Below are 14,999 nucleotides of genomic sequence, written 5' to 3'. Positions count from 1 at the left end.
GCAAAATTATAGAAATGGAGAACAGATTGGTAGTAGTTGGCTGAGGTTGAGGAGGAAATGGGGCAGGAGGGACTAGGTGTGGCAATAAAAGGGAAAGGGAAATATAAGGAATCCTTGTGGTGATAGAAATGCTCTGTATATTAATTTCATCGATATTAATATACTGATTGTCCTATTGTAGGATAGTTTTGCAAGATACCATCATTGGGAGAAGCTGGGTAAAGGGTACAGGGGTTTCTATATTTCTTATAACTACATGTGAATCTACAATTACATTTTTTAAAAGCAGTGAGAGGATGGAGAACTGTCATGCTACTGGAAGTCGAAAGAAAGCTGGAGTTGCCATACTTATATCAGACAAACTAGATTTTAAATTAAAGGCTGCAACAAGAGACGAAGAAGGGCATTATATAATAATTACAGAGTCTATCCATCAGGAAGAGCTAACAATTATAAATGTCTATGTGCCGAATATGGGAGCCCCCAATATATAAAACAATCACAAACGTAAGCAACCTTATTGATAAAAATGTGGTAATTGCAGGGGACTTTAATACCCCACTTACAGCAATGGATAGATCATCTAGACACAGGATCAATAAAGAAACAAGGGCCCTGAATGATACATTGGATCAGATGGACTTGACAGATATATTTAGAACTCTGCATCCCAAAGCAACAGAATACACTTTCTTCTCGAGTGCACATGGAACATTCTCCAAGATAGATCACATACTGGGTCACAAAACAGCCCTTCATAAGTATACAAGAATTGAGATCATACCATGCATACTTTCAGACCACAATGCTATGAAGCTTCAAATCAACCACAGGAAAAAGTCTGGGAAACCTCCAGAAGCATGGAGGTTAAAGAACACCCTACTAAAGAATGAGTGGGTCAACCAGGCAATTAGAGAAGAAATTAAAAAATATATGGAAACAAACGAAAATGAAAATACAACAATCCAAACGCTTTGGGATGCAGCAAAGGCAGTCCTGGGGGAAAATACATTGCAATCCAGGCCTATCTCAAGAAACAAGAAAAATCCCAAATACAAAACCTAACAGCACACCTAAAGGAAATAGAAGCAGAACAGCAAAGAGACCCCAAACCTAGCAGAAGAAGAGAAATAATAAAGATCAGAGCAGAAATAAACAATATAGAATCTAAAAAAAACTGTAGAGCAGATCAATGAAACCAAAAGTTGGTTTTTTGAAAAAATAAACAAAATTGATAAACCTCTAGCCAGGCTTCTCAAAAAGAAAAGGGAGATGACCCAAATAAAATCATGAATGAAAACAATCATTACAACCAATCCCTCAGAAATACAAGCAATTATCAGGGAATACTATGAAAAATTATATGCCAACAAACTGGACAACCTGGAAGAAATGAACAAATTCCTAAGCACCTACACACTTTGAAAACTCAAACAGGAAGAAATAGAAAACTTGAACAGACCCATAACCAGCAAAGAAATTGAATCAGTCATCAAAAATCTCCCAACAAATAAGAGTCCAGGACCAGATGGCTTCCCTGGGGAGTTCTACCAGACGTTTAAAGCAGAGATAATACCTATCCTTCTCAAGCTGTTCCAAAAAATAGAAAGGGAAGGAAAACTTCCAGCCTCATTCTATGAAGCCAGCATTACTTTGATTCCCAAACCAGACAGAGTAAAAAAAGAGAACTACAGGCCAATATCCCTGATGAATATGGATGCAGAAATTCTCAATAAGATACTATCAAATTGAATCAACAGCATATAAAAAGAATTATTCACCATGATCAAGTGGGATTCATTCCTGGGCTGCAGGGCTGGTTCAACATTCGCAAATCAATCAATGTGATACATCACATTAATAAAAGAAAAGAACCATATGATCCTGTCAATCAATGCAGAAAAAGCATTTGACAAAATTCAGCATCCTTTCTTAATAAAAACCCTCAAGAAAGGATAGAAGGAACATATTTAAACATCATAAAAGCCATTTATGAAAAGCCCACAGCTAATATCATCCTCAATGAGGAAAAACTGAGAGCTTTCCCCCTGAGATCAGAAACACGACTGGGATGCCCACTCTCACTGCTGTTGTTTAACATAGTGTTGGAAGTTCTAGCATCAGCAATCAGACAACAAAAGGAAATCAAAGGCGTCAAAATTGGCAAAGATGAAGTCAAGCTTTCACTTTTTGCAGATGACATGATCTACATGGAAAACCCGATAGACTCCACCAAAAATCTACAAGAACTGATACATGAATTCAGCAAAGTTGCAGGATACAAAATCAATGTACAGAAATCAGTTGCATTCTTATACACTAATAATGAAACAACAGAAAGACAAACTAATCCCATTCACAATTGCACCAAGAATCATAAAATACCTAGGGATAAACCTAACCAAAGATGTACAAGATCAGTATGCTGAAAACTATAGAAAGCTTATGAAGGAAATTGAAGAAGATACAAAGAAATGGAAAAACATTCCATGCTCATGGATTGGAAGAATAAATATTGTTAAAATGTCAATACTACCCAAAGCAATCTACACATTCAATGCAATCCCAATCAAAATTGCACCAGCATTCTTCTCGAAGCTAGAACAGGCAATCTTAAAATTTGTATGGAACCATAGAAGACGCCGAATAGCCAAAGTAATATTGAAGAAGACCAAAGCAGGAGGCATCACAGTCCCAGACTTTAGCCTGTACTACAAAGCTGTCATCATCAAGACAGCATGGTATTGTCACAAAAACAGACACATAGACCAATGGAATAGAATAGAGAACCCAGAACTGGACCCACAAAAGTATGGCTAACTAATCTTTGACAAAGCAGGAAAGAATATCCAATGGAAAAAGTCTCTTCAACAAATGGTGCTGGGAGAACTGGACAGCAACATGCAGAAGAATGAAACTAGACTACTTTCTCACACCATTTGCAAAAATAAACTCAAAATGGTTAAAGGACCTGAATGTGAGACCAGAAACCATCAAAACCCTAGAGGAAAAAGCAGGAAAAAACCTCTCTGACCTCAGCCACTGCAATTTCTTACTTGACACATCTCCAAAGACAAGGGAATTAAAAGCAAAAATGAACTATTCAGACCTCATGAAGATAAAAAGTTTCTGCACTGCAAAGGAAACAGTCAACAAAACTAAAAGGCAACCAACAGAATGGGAAAAGATATTTGCAAATGACATATTGGACAAAGGGCTAGTATCCAAAATCTATAAAGAACTCACCAAACTCCACACCCGAAAAACAAATAATCCAGTGAAGAAATGGGCAGAAAACACGAATAGACACTTCTCTAAAGAAGACATCCGGATGGCCAACAGGCACATGAAAAGCTGCTCAACATCACTCCTCATCAGGGAAATACAAATCAAAACCACACTCAGATACCACCTCACGCCAGTCAGAGTGGCTAAAATGAACAAATCAGAAGACTATAGATGCTGGCGAGGATGTGGAGAAATGGGAACCCTCTTGCACTGTTGGTGGGAATGCAAACTGGTGCAGCCGCTCTGGAAAACAGTGTGCAGGTTCCTCAAAAAATTAAAAATAGATCTACCCTATGACCCAGCAATAGCACTGCTAGGAATTTACCCAAGGGATACAGGAGTGCTGATGCATAGGGGCACTTGTACCCCAATGTTTATAGCAGCACTTTCAACAATAGCCAAAGTATGGAAAGAGCCTAAATGTCTATCAACTGATGAATGGGTAAAGAAATTGTGGTTTATATGCACAATGAAATACTACTTGGCAATGAGAAAGAATGAAATATGGCCTTTTGTAGCAATGTGGGTAGAACTGGAGAGTGTTATGCTAAGTGAAATAAGTCATACAGAGAAAGATAGATTCCATATATTTTCACTCTTATGTGGATCCTGAGAAACTTACCAGAAGACCAATGGGGGAGGGGAAGGAAAAAAAAAAAAAGAGGGAGGGAGCCAAACCATAAGAGACTCTTAAAAACAGAATAAACTGAGGGTTCATGGGGGGTGGGAGGGAGGGGAGGGTGGGTGATGGGTATTGAGGAGGGCACCGGTTGGGATGAGCACTGGGTGTTGTATGGGAACCAATTTGACAATAAATTTCATGTTAAAAAAATAATAAAAGCAGTGAAAAAATTTAAGGGAAAGGATAGTGTACTCTGAATACATAGAACTTTTACTTTCTGTAGATTAGAGAATACCACAAAACTTAAAGCCAACACTAAACAGGAAAAACATTTGTGACATGTATGACTGAAAAGAAGTTGATACCTTTTAGTATATAAAGAATTCTATAATTTATAAAACACTGAAATCCTCCTACGTAGGCAGTACACAAAAGAAAAAAATGCACCTTGCTAACAAAACATTAAAAAGTATTTCAGTCTCACTAGTAATCAAGGAAATAAAAACTGGAATTCATTTTATCCTCCAGATTGCAAATCTCTTTATATAACCTTGTCCCGATATCCTGTTCATTTTCTGTCTACCTCTCAGGTGTTGAAATATACAGAATTTAGGTCCAAGTGATATTAACTTTTAAATATAGTAGCCTGTTTTAAGTATTTCTGAACAATGGCATTAAATTTCTAACCACAGTATCAATTATTTTACATTGATAATTTCTACCGATTCATTGTTCACTGCTTTCTCATATGCAGTATGTTCTTTCTCAAATTTTTTTATTTTTTTTCTTTGTATCAGAGTTCCTAAGTGTTTCCACCCCTACCCTGTCACCCCCAAGTGTACTTGACGATTACCTGGATATCTGCATGTGCCATTTTTCACTTTGATACAGGTAATTTTGTGCTATTTTTCCTTACACATCTGAAGATGATTTGCTTCAAGAGGACTTGCAAATAAAGTTGCTTTATTTTTCTTTGATGTTGAAAATGAGAAATCTTACCACAGTCTGATTCTTCTTCTCTGTAGGGAACCTGCTTTTAGTTAGCTAGTTTGTTTTCTGTCTGAAAATTCATAATCTTTTAATCCTTACACATTTGAATTTGGGCAGGTTCATTAGCATATCTGAGTGTGTATGAAAATGTGGATTTTTCATAGTATTTCTGTCTAGCATTTAGTGAGTCTTTTCCATCTGAAGACTTGAGTCTGTCTTCAGCTAAGTGATCTTTTCTTTTGTAACTTTTTTTTTTTCTGGTTCTTGCTTCCATTCAACCTACTCTGCCCTCATTCTGGAATTCCAGTGATTTGGAGATTGGGTAGTCCCGGGCCAGCTTTCAGTGCAGTGTGTATTTTCTCACAGTTTTTATCTCCTTTTCATTTTTACCTTTGTCTTAGAAGAATTTCTGGACTTTGACTTTTAATATACTAATCTGCCTTTTAGCCATGTCCATTTTGTTTGTTTATTTATTCAAAAAAATGTTTTTTTTTTTTAATGTTTACTTTGAGACAGCAAGTGGAGGAGGGTCATAGAGGGAGAAAGGGAATCCCAAGAAGGCCCCATGCTGTCCATGCAGAGCCCAGTGCAGGGCTTGATCTCACGTACTGTGTCCATTTCAATCTATTTTCTCCCTTTCTCCAGTTGAAATATTTTCTATTTCTTTTTTTTTTTTTAATTTTTTTGGTAATGTTTATTTATTTTTGAGACAGAGACAGAGCATGAACAGGGGAGGGGCAGAGAGAGGGAGACACAGAATTGGAAGCAGGCTCCAGGCTCTGAGCCATCAGCCCAGAGCCCGACGCGGGGCTCGAACCCACGGACCGTGAGATTGTGACCCGAGCCGAAGTCGGACACTTAACCGACTGAGCCACCAGGTGCCCCAATATTTTCTATTTCTAATAGTTCTTTTTTTAATTTTTTTTAAATTTAAATCCAAATTAGCATATAGTGAAACAATGATTTCAGGAGTAGATTCCTTAATGCCCCTTACCCATTTAGCCCATCCCCCCTCTCCCAGCCCCTCCCGTAACCCTCAGATTGTTCTCCATATTTATGAGTCTCTTCTGTTTTGTCCCCCTCCCTGTTTTTATATTATTTTTGTTTCCCTTCCCTTACATTCATCTGTTTTGTCTCTGAAAGTCCTCATATGAATGAAGTCATGTGATTTTTGCCTTTCTCTAATTTCACTTAGTGTAATACCCTCCAGTTCCATCCATGTAGTTGCAAATGGCAAGATTTCATTCTTTTTGGTTGCTGATTCTTTTTGATACTCCATTGTATATATATACATCTTTATCCATTCATCCATCGATGGACATTTGGGCTCTTTCCATACTTGGCTATTGTTGATAGTGCTGCTATAAACATGGGGGTACATGTGTCCCTTCAAAACAGCACACCTGTATCCCTTGGATAAATGCCTAGTAGTGCAATTGCTGGGTCGTAGGGTAGTTCTGTTTTTAGTTTTTTGAGGAACCTCCATACTGTTTTCCAGAGTGGCTGCACCAGCTTGCATTCCCACCAGCAGTGCAAAAGAGATCCTCTTTCTCTGCATCCTCGCCAACCTCTGTTGTTGCCTGAGTTGTTAATGTTAGCCATTCTGACAGGTGTGAGGTGGTATCTCATTGTGGTTTTGATTTGTATTTCCCTGAGGACGAGTGATGTTGAGCATTTTTTCATATGTTGGTTGGCCATCTGGATGTCTTCTTTGCAGAAGTGTCTATTCATGTCTTTTGCCCATTTCTTCACTGGATTATTTGTTTTTTGGGTGTTGAGTTTGAGAAGTTCTTTATAGATTTTGGATACTAACCCTTTATCTGATATGTCATTTGCAGATATCTTCTCCCATTCCGTCAGTTGCCTTTTAGTTTTGCTGATTGTTTCCTTCGCTGTGCAGAAGCTTATTTTGATGAGGTCCCAGTAGTTCATTTTTGCTTTTGCTTCCCTTGCCTCTGGAAATGTGTTGAGTAAGAAGTTGCTGCAGCCAAGATCAAAGAGGTTTTTGCCTGCTTTCTCCTCGAGGATTTTGATGGCTTCCTGTCTTACATTTAGGTCTTTCATCCATTTTGAGTTTTTATGTATGGTGTAAGAAATTGGTCCAGGTTCATTCTTCTGCATGTTGCTGTACAGTTTTCCAAGCTCTAATAGTTCTTATTGCCTGTTTGCTCCCCTTTTTATACTGAACCCTGGTTGGGTTTTATCAATGCAGTATTATTTTTAATATTACTGGGAATATCCATTATAAGTTGATATTAACTCCTGTTTCCTACATTGACTATTTTGTTTTTGTTTTTGTTCTTTTAGGGCTGTTTACATAGTTTGCTTAGTTTGGCTCCCCTGCTGACTTCCTTTTAGGATCAGTGAGTTTTGCTCATATTTTTAACAAAGTTCTTGAATAGCCAGTAATGTTGGCAGATAATGGGCTACCTTAGAAGCCCATTTGTGAGCCTATTTGATTTTCAGCAGGCCTCCCCCTCTTAAACTAAAGCCAGATAGCCATGGAACTCCAAAGGTAGGCTTTGTTCTTGGTGTAAGGAGAAGGCAGGAACATGCCAGAAAATGGACATCTCTTAAGCTATTCAGTGACTAGGAGCTAACTAGCAAGTAAGCCTCCCCAGGACCCCCTGCCCTTGACCAAGGAGGCAGTGAGGGCCTTGGGTAGCTAAACTCTTTTACCTAGCATTCCACCCACACACAGTAAGTTAAGCTTGGGAACTAAGATTGCATTGGCAAGATTCTTAACCTACTACTATCAGTGATGATGAGGGTATAAGATGGACAGTTGTATTTTTGTGTGTGTGTGTGTTTTGTTTGTTTTGTTTTTTTACATCACTGGTAAAAATAAAAGTGTATATACATTCTTCTGGAAAGTAATTTGGCAGGGTGTAAAAAACGCTTTTAAAATGTCTAATCCTAAACTTTAGTTCTCATATTTCTAGAAGTGTATCTTTTTTTAAGTTTCTTTATGAGAGAGAGAGAAAGAGAGAGAATGCACCCACATGTAGGAGAGGGGCATAGAGAGAGGGAGAGAGAGGAAAAGGAGAGAGAGATTCCCAAACAGAGCCCAACTCGGGGTTTGATTTCACAAACTGTGGGATCATGACCTGAGCCGGAATCAAGAGTCAGATGCTTAACTTAGCCACCCAGACACCCTCTAGAAGTGTATCTTAAAGAAATGTGGAAGTGGACATAGATTAATATTCAGAGATCTTAGCTGCTGTGTTACTTACAATAAGGGAGCATAGGAAAGAATCTACAGGTTTTACAGAAAAGGCATGGTAAGGCAGGTGAGTTATGTAGCTGTATGGTGGGATATTTTGCAGACTTTAAAATGCCTAATGACATGGAGAAGTGCTCATGATCTAATATTGAATGAAAAAATGAGTATATGATAAAAAGGCCAGAAGCAACACAACAAATTATCATCAATGGTGGGATTCTAGCTGACTTGTGTTTTCTTTTTAAAACTTGTCTGTGTTTTTCAAAATTTTTACAGTGAGTCTGTATGATTTATGATTAGAAAAAAAAAACAGTTCATGTTGTTAAAATATGTCTCTCCACACTCTACACTGCATAAAAAAAAAAAAAAAGACCCTTTTCAGAATTTGCAGGCAAAAAGTGGTTTGTATTAGGGTTGAAATTTGCCAATTATCATAATGTGCAAATGGATTTTGAATTCTCCGGCTTTTCACATCGTGTAGTGTGCACGGCTGCTGTTGCCAGCTCTGGCATATGAGCTCCAGCGAGGCCCATCTGCCGCTCTGGCACAGCTTGCCTGACACAGATTTATTTCATTTCGTTCTTTAATTTGGCAACATTTTGTCTTTTCTCATTATCATAGCTGGAATTCAGTACCAGTACTACTTATTTTGCTTACCGGTTTGTTGTCTCTTTTGTTCTATTTTGTGAAGACCAAGAAGCCAACAACGGGGATTGTGTCTTGTGAAAACCCAGTTCCTGTCCTTTGGGATCTTGGGCATGTCTTGCTGGAGTGTGCACTCTCTCTCTCTCTCTCTCTGACACTTGCAAGGCATTTCAGTTCTTTTGATTAGTGGAAGCCTTCGTGGTTTATTTTTTCGAAGAGCTTAGTGTTCCTTTTCTTCTCCTCTCCCCACCCAGGAAGATTTGGAAATGGTTCCAAATAGAAATTATAAACATTAGCCTTGAGCTATGCTCTCTGGTGTTTGGTACTTTTTGTTTGTTTGTTTTTAACCGAAGGCTCATGTTTGTTTAATCTTCATCACTACAGCAGAAGTTGGTGGTGTGAGACTTCCGCTCCACCCTAAGCACCCTGCACTTAAGAAGAGTTTTTCTTCTGAATTGGTTTGTATTTCAAAGAACACGGGTAGTCTGCCAGATTGCTAAGAATTTACTCAAGTGAAACTTTAGAACTGTTAGAGTCCTCTTAGAGATTTCTTGAATGGATTTGTTGGGACAGGATAGCTGCTGCCTAAGAAGCCTCTTTGAGCCTAATACAAAGAATGTCTCTTCAACACAAAGTAAGACTTTTTGCTGCTTTTTTTCTCTAGGTTACCCTGAAGAAACTTACCCAATTTATGACCTTTCAGATTGCATCAAGCATAGGCAAGAAACCATCTTAGTGGATTACCCTGACCCCAAGGAACCGTCTGCTGAAGAAATAGCTGAAAGAATGGAATTGCTAGAAGGTGAAGAATCAGACCATTTGGGGTGGGGAGTGCCCACTGACCCCAGAGTCCAGGAAGATAATTCTGTTACCTCATGTGACCCAAAGCCAGAAACATGTTCCTGCTGTTTTCATGAAGAGGAGGATCCTGCCGTCTTGGCAGAGAATGCTGGATTCAGTGCAGACAATTACACTGAACAAGAGGAAGCCACCAAAGAAGTCTGGCCCCAAGACTTCAGGGATAAAGGGTTGGACATGAGCACTGATAAAGCACATACAGATGGTACATTGAGGAAGCGGAACCCCCAGGGTTTGGAGTTGAAAACAGCTGGTTTGGGGAAGTATCCATTAGTCTAGTCCCAAGGTGACCTTTCTCTCCCTTCTCCGATTTCATCCTTGGCCCTGTGCCCTATACTTCATTCTGTGTTTAAATATCCTAGCTAATCAGGCCACTACCATGGATATCATGTATCCTTCCTGGTGCTCAGACACCTGTCACCTTGTAAAACACGGTAGCAATTAGTATGAACATAATACAGCTTCACTCTTTATGCCTTTCTTCCACCAGAGAGTCGATCCACTGAGTAATTATGTTTGATCTAGTGTACACTCAGGGACAGGGATCTAACTCCTCGTGCTAGGAGTAGCAGATGGTTTACCTGTGAACGAACATCAGTTTACACGTGATGAGGACTTATGGTTGCAAAAGTGAAGATTTCAGAGTCCAAGATGTCTTATTCTGTGGGCCTTGAGCAGGTTAGTGGTCTCCTGGGTTCAAGAAGAGAACATTTTTTCTGAGTATGATGGGGCCAGAGCAGGGTAGGACTCTGCTGTGTGAGCTGAAGCCCGTTTGCCACAGCAAGGGCCTTTTTAGGAGCACTGTTGCTGCCTCAGATACCTGCTTTTCTTCAGAGTAGCAGAAGACCCCAGTGATTTGTGAATGAGCCCGGAGACCTGTTGGGGGACTGTTTTGCTCCAGTATTGCCTGGATCTCTAGCTTCCTTTATCCCTGTTGTGTTTACAGAACTGCCAACCCAGAAGCACCTTTATACCTCTGGCCCTCAGTGGCCAGAAGAAGGTTTAAATAGAGACTTTTTAGGCCTTGCCCTCCAGATCCAAGGTTTGAGGCTGTTAAGGCTACAAGAAAGCCGTGTGAGAATGCTGGTCCTCCATGAGATGCTCAAGTCGCCAGAGAGCCAGGGATAGGGAAAGAATCCATGTACTTATAGCAGTCCTGGCCTGGAAGGTATTTCTAAATGTTGTGCCCTCTGCAGCCACATGAATTGAAACAGAAATGAGGACGACTGAGCTTGTAGACAAAGTGCCAGCCCAAAAGGGAAGTTGCAGCGTGTGTCTTTTGCAGAGAACCAATATAGCAGGGGCATATAGCCCCTATAGCTATATAGGCCAGGGGAAGAGACTATTTGTTCTCTATTCAGGTATCTGGGTCTTTTGAGAAGGGTCGGGAAAGTAGGAGGTAGGTTATGACTGAAAGGATTTTGACCAAACTAAAGACCTCATCTCTAAGGTGCCATCTGCCATGTGTCTTCTGGAGATAAAATGGCACCCAGGTATCCTGGCTAGTAAAGATGAGTGAATTCAGTTTACATGTAAGACCTGAGTTTAAAGAAGACACATTCCCAAGAACATTCCCAATCACAAAATGCAGAAGACGTGAAAATTAAATTATGTGAGGATAGATAGAGCTTTTGGAGTTCCATTGTTCCTAGTTGTCTAAGATGCCAGGAAAATAGTTAAAATCACACATCTAAGCCTATAGACTGTCAAAAGGTATGGGGTCATATTAATATGTCAGCTACCACTAGGCATTTCTCGTTGATGAAATTAACATTTTTGTTAGAGAAGTCATTGAAAACTGAGTCTGTAGGAAGTATATTGCATCTATCTCTGTGTAGAATATTTGATTCACTTTAAAAGAATGTAGTTTAAAATGTACTATAAATGATCTAGATGTAATGCTTAAGGTAAAAAATAATGTAGGTGCTCTGAACTGTTTTGATAAATTGTTTTCCATTATTTCCTTTTATTCACTGTGAGGGGTTGATTTATGAGGAGTCCTGGGTCCCTGGTTCTGATTTCTTTTTTGCCTTAGTATATATGTTTCCATTATTAAGATGTGTTTGTTTCTAGCTTGTTCATTCATGTGTTCATTTAGACACTGCCCAGGGGTAGGCAGTGGGAGCAGGGGCTCAATTCCTAACTTTGAGAAACAAAATTTGGTGTGGGAGCCTTGTCTAATTTATTATTTTCAGTAAACTATTAACTATAAAAGGGCTCAAGATGGTGAATTCTGCAAGCAGAGAAATGTCGGTCATGATTCCATCCATGCCTATTCTGTCCATAGAGTCTTGTTGGGTCCTTAACCCTTCTGAGTCTTGGTTTTCTCCTATCTAGTGCAGGGGAGTACAAGTCCAGGTCTCATAGGGTAGTTAGGAGGATTAAACGTGAACTCCTCAGTGCATATAAAACAGCATTAGCCCTCCTATCTCATACATAACCACTCAATAAGTGGTAGATAATTTACTTTCCTTGTACAAGGCTTTATGCTGTAATTGAGACATGGACCCAAATCTATAGAAACATAAAGATCATTTTGGCCAAAGTACTTCCAAGACACTTGACGGGCGAGTTGGATCTTGAGGCGTGCTGAGAACTTCAGGTGGCCAAGGAAGAGAACATTCTCGGCAGAAAGGGCAGTGTTAGACAAACCTGGTGTTAAAGTGTATGGATGTTCAGGTATTTTTGAGGATGGTATGTAAGGTGTTGCCTAACCAACTGTTGAATTTTGAATGTTAATCTTTGGGGGAAATTGGCTTATGGGAATAGTTCCTCCCAGAAGTACTAAGAGCTCATGATGGTTCTTGCTGCCCTAGCTCTTGGTTGGCTTAAACAGCAATAATAAATATTAACATATTTATATTTTAGAAATTTTGATTATTCACCAGTTGTTTAGTCTTTTGGATTTTCCAGAATTATTTTATCCTTCAGGGATGACAATTATGTGTACATACAACTCAGGATGACCAAATCCTAGCACTGGTTTTCATTGTCATGCCTGCTCTCGCTCTCACCATTGTCTTCATTTTTCAGAACTGGTCTGGGCTGTGAACTTGGATGAGCCCCCAGGTACTAGTTTTCAGTGACCTTTGAGCACTGTGGCAGAGCATGGAGGACAGACAGTTGGCCTAGGAAGCCACTGTGTCACCTGGGACCATGCTTGGTTAAATCAGGTGGGTGATCCAGCCAGGAGATGCTCTTTCCTGTCCAATAAGAGCGAAAGAAAGCACCTTGCTAGCTCTAAGACTGGCAGTATACACACTCCAGAAACTACACCCAGGAAGGAAGGTGTGTTGAAGAATGGAGGCATAGTTGACCTTTAGAAGAGATGGCCTAGAAGAACCACACTCTCTGTACCTTCTAGGGCTTGGGTGATCAATGACTCATGGTACAAACTAAGACGCTTTGGGGAAAGGGGACTTTAATTATAAGTATGCCAACACAATAGGTGTAAACCAGGCCCATCCTGGATGTATTTAAAAGACTTGTTTTTAACCTAACCACTAAACAAAAACCTCTTCCCTTTTTAGTAAGAACCTGTACTGTTGTTTTCCACAGAGGCAGAGCCAAGGAGATATAGGCCAAAATTATCTTAGCCACATAAAAACTCCAAATCTAGGGTAAAAAATAAACCAACCCTATTTTTGTTCCTAAGGGCCAGGCCCTCAGGGTGACACTCAGGAACCAAACAGCCCATTCTTGTAGAGGACTGTGCTAACCTAAGTTAACTTCTATCCTTAACTATTCTTCCAGCCTTTCCCAGCCTGTGTGTATGTGTGTGTGGTTCTCACCATCCTTAAATTTGAAGAGCACAGCCAGAGACAGGACAGCCTCAACCCACATGATAGTGTTTCCAACCAAGCCATGATGCCTTCCCACCCACCCCCGAGGCTCTTAGGACAGAAGGAAATGAATGGTGTAGGAAAAAACTTTAGGTAAGAAAGGTTTTTTTTCTCCTTTTCTACAAAGAAAAAAATGCACAGTCATGTTGAAACAGTTCAAGTTTAATTTGTTGATATATGGTCTGTACTTAGACAAACACTAAGTTCTACAACATATATAATGTCAACATGGGAAAATACCAACTTTGTCATTGCACATACCAGTAAATAAATACATTTGCTCAAGAATACCAAAGAGTTTATTCAAAAAGTCACTTAATAAAAGCACAGTTTTGCAAGTTTGTCTAAAACTCCAGATAATTTTGAACAAAAATGTCTGACCACTCCAGAATAGGAAAAGACAATCTTGTGCAAACAGACATACACATTCTAGGCATTATGAAAACTGGCTAAATGTATATTCCCAGCAAGAGAAGTGCCACCCATCCTGACCAAGTCCTCTTTGTAACTCTGGCCTTCATAAGGCCAGAGTTGGGCTTCCCTTTCTAAGCCCCTCAGAATTACTCTCTCAGAAACTCTGGATCTTGGCCTTATCTGTAGCTCTGCCTGGACCTTGATGGGGGGAAAAGGAGAGGGACAGGAAAACAGAAGAGAAGAAAGGGGTGTGACATGTTTCTTAGGAAAGAAAAAAGGCACAGTGATGAGCCAGAAAAGGTAGTGATGAAAGCAGGGATCAACTTTAATTCACCCTCTTACTGAAGGCTTGGACAGTCCAACCTCCTCAGCTGTAGACGAGAAAACCACCTAGAAAAACGTGCTTTGCTCAGAATCACCTAGCTACTAAGTGCAATAGTGCTCTCTATAAGACCAACTTGCCTCTCAACTTGGTCAGAAAATTAAACCTATCCCCAGTACTTCTGGGGTATTGCCTCTCCCTCCCCCTAATCCTGAGATGACAGAATTGCAAACTGGAGGTACAGGTAACCAGTAAACTCAAAACAAGAGCCCATCCCTTGGCCTGTTCCTGGGGGCTGCTATAGTTCATTGCTGGGCACAAGATCGCAGACTCCTTAAGCTATCTGGAAAAGTGTGCTCTGAGGGCCACCTGGTATCCTGAGGTCACAGGTATAGCTTAGCAAAGAATTCTAGAAAGGGAAGGCCAGTAAGGGAAAAGCAGGGACTCCAGATAAGAAATGTCATTTGTGCTTGCATAACAGAGCCATGGTCATGGCTCACTGCAGACCCCACTGTGAGGAAAGCATGTACTTACTAGGTTTGAAGTCCTCACTGCTGCTTATTAAATTTAGAACTGCCTCTAAATGTAAACTGGCAGAGCATTTATCTCTAAGTATTTCCAGACCCAAGACAAGCTCCTGCTTCTAAATTTTGCTGCCCTTTTTTGTCACTGAAGGATGCAGGCTCCGAAGGTCCTCTTCTAGCTCGTGATTATTACACTTGCTGGCTTCCAGTGCCTGTCCTCAGCATGAGTCTGGACCTTACCTGCTCCTCCTAAACTAGTGTCGTGATTTTT

The 14,999-nt window shown here is 40.0% G+C and overlaps 1 protein-coding gene across 4 annotated transcripts in view; it reads left to right on the top strand.

Annotated features, from left to right (window-relative positions):
- RIC3 (RIC3 acetylcholine receptor chaperone) overlaps window positions 1–13,790 on the top strand; it is a 65,895-nt gene extending 52,105 nt beyond the window's left edge. For 2 of the 4 annotated variants that reach the window (XM_042958218.1, XM_042958217.1), the window contains exon 6: window positions 9,433–13,790. In XM_042958218.1, coding sequence (XP_042814152.1) covers window positions 9,433–9,905 — 473 coding nt within the window. In that variant the 3' untranslated portion in view covers window positions 9,906–13,790. Of the gene's footprint in view, window positions 1–4,707; window positions 4,802–9,432 lie in introns of all 4 variants that reach the window. The other 2 variants (XM_042958220.1, XM_042958219.1) reach the window with 2 other exon arrangements.
- Window positions 13,791–14,999: the final 1,209 nt, after the last annotated feature.

Source organism: Panthera tigris, chromosome D1 (genome assembly GCF_018350195.1).
Source record: "Panthera tigris isolate Pti1 chromosome D1, P.tigris_Pti1_mat1.1, whole genome shotgun sequence".
Classification (NCBI taxonomy): domain Eukaryota; kingdom Metazoa; phylum Chordata; class Mammalia; order Carnivora; family Felidae; genus Panthera; species Panthera tigris.
The sequence above is the reverse complement of the archived record's forward strand: the minus strand, read 5'-3'. Positions and strand labels throughout refer to the sequence as shown.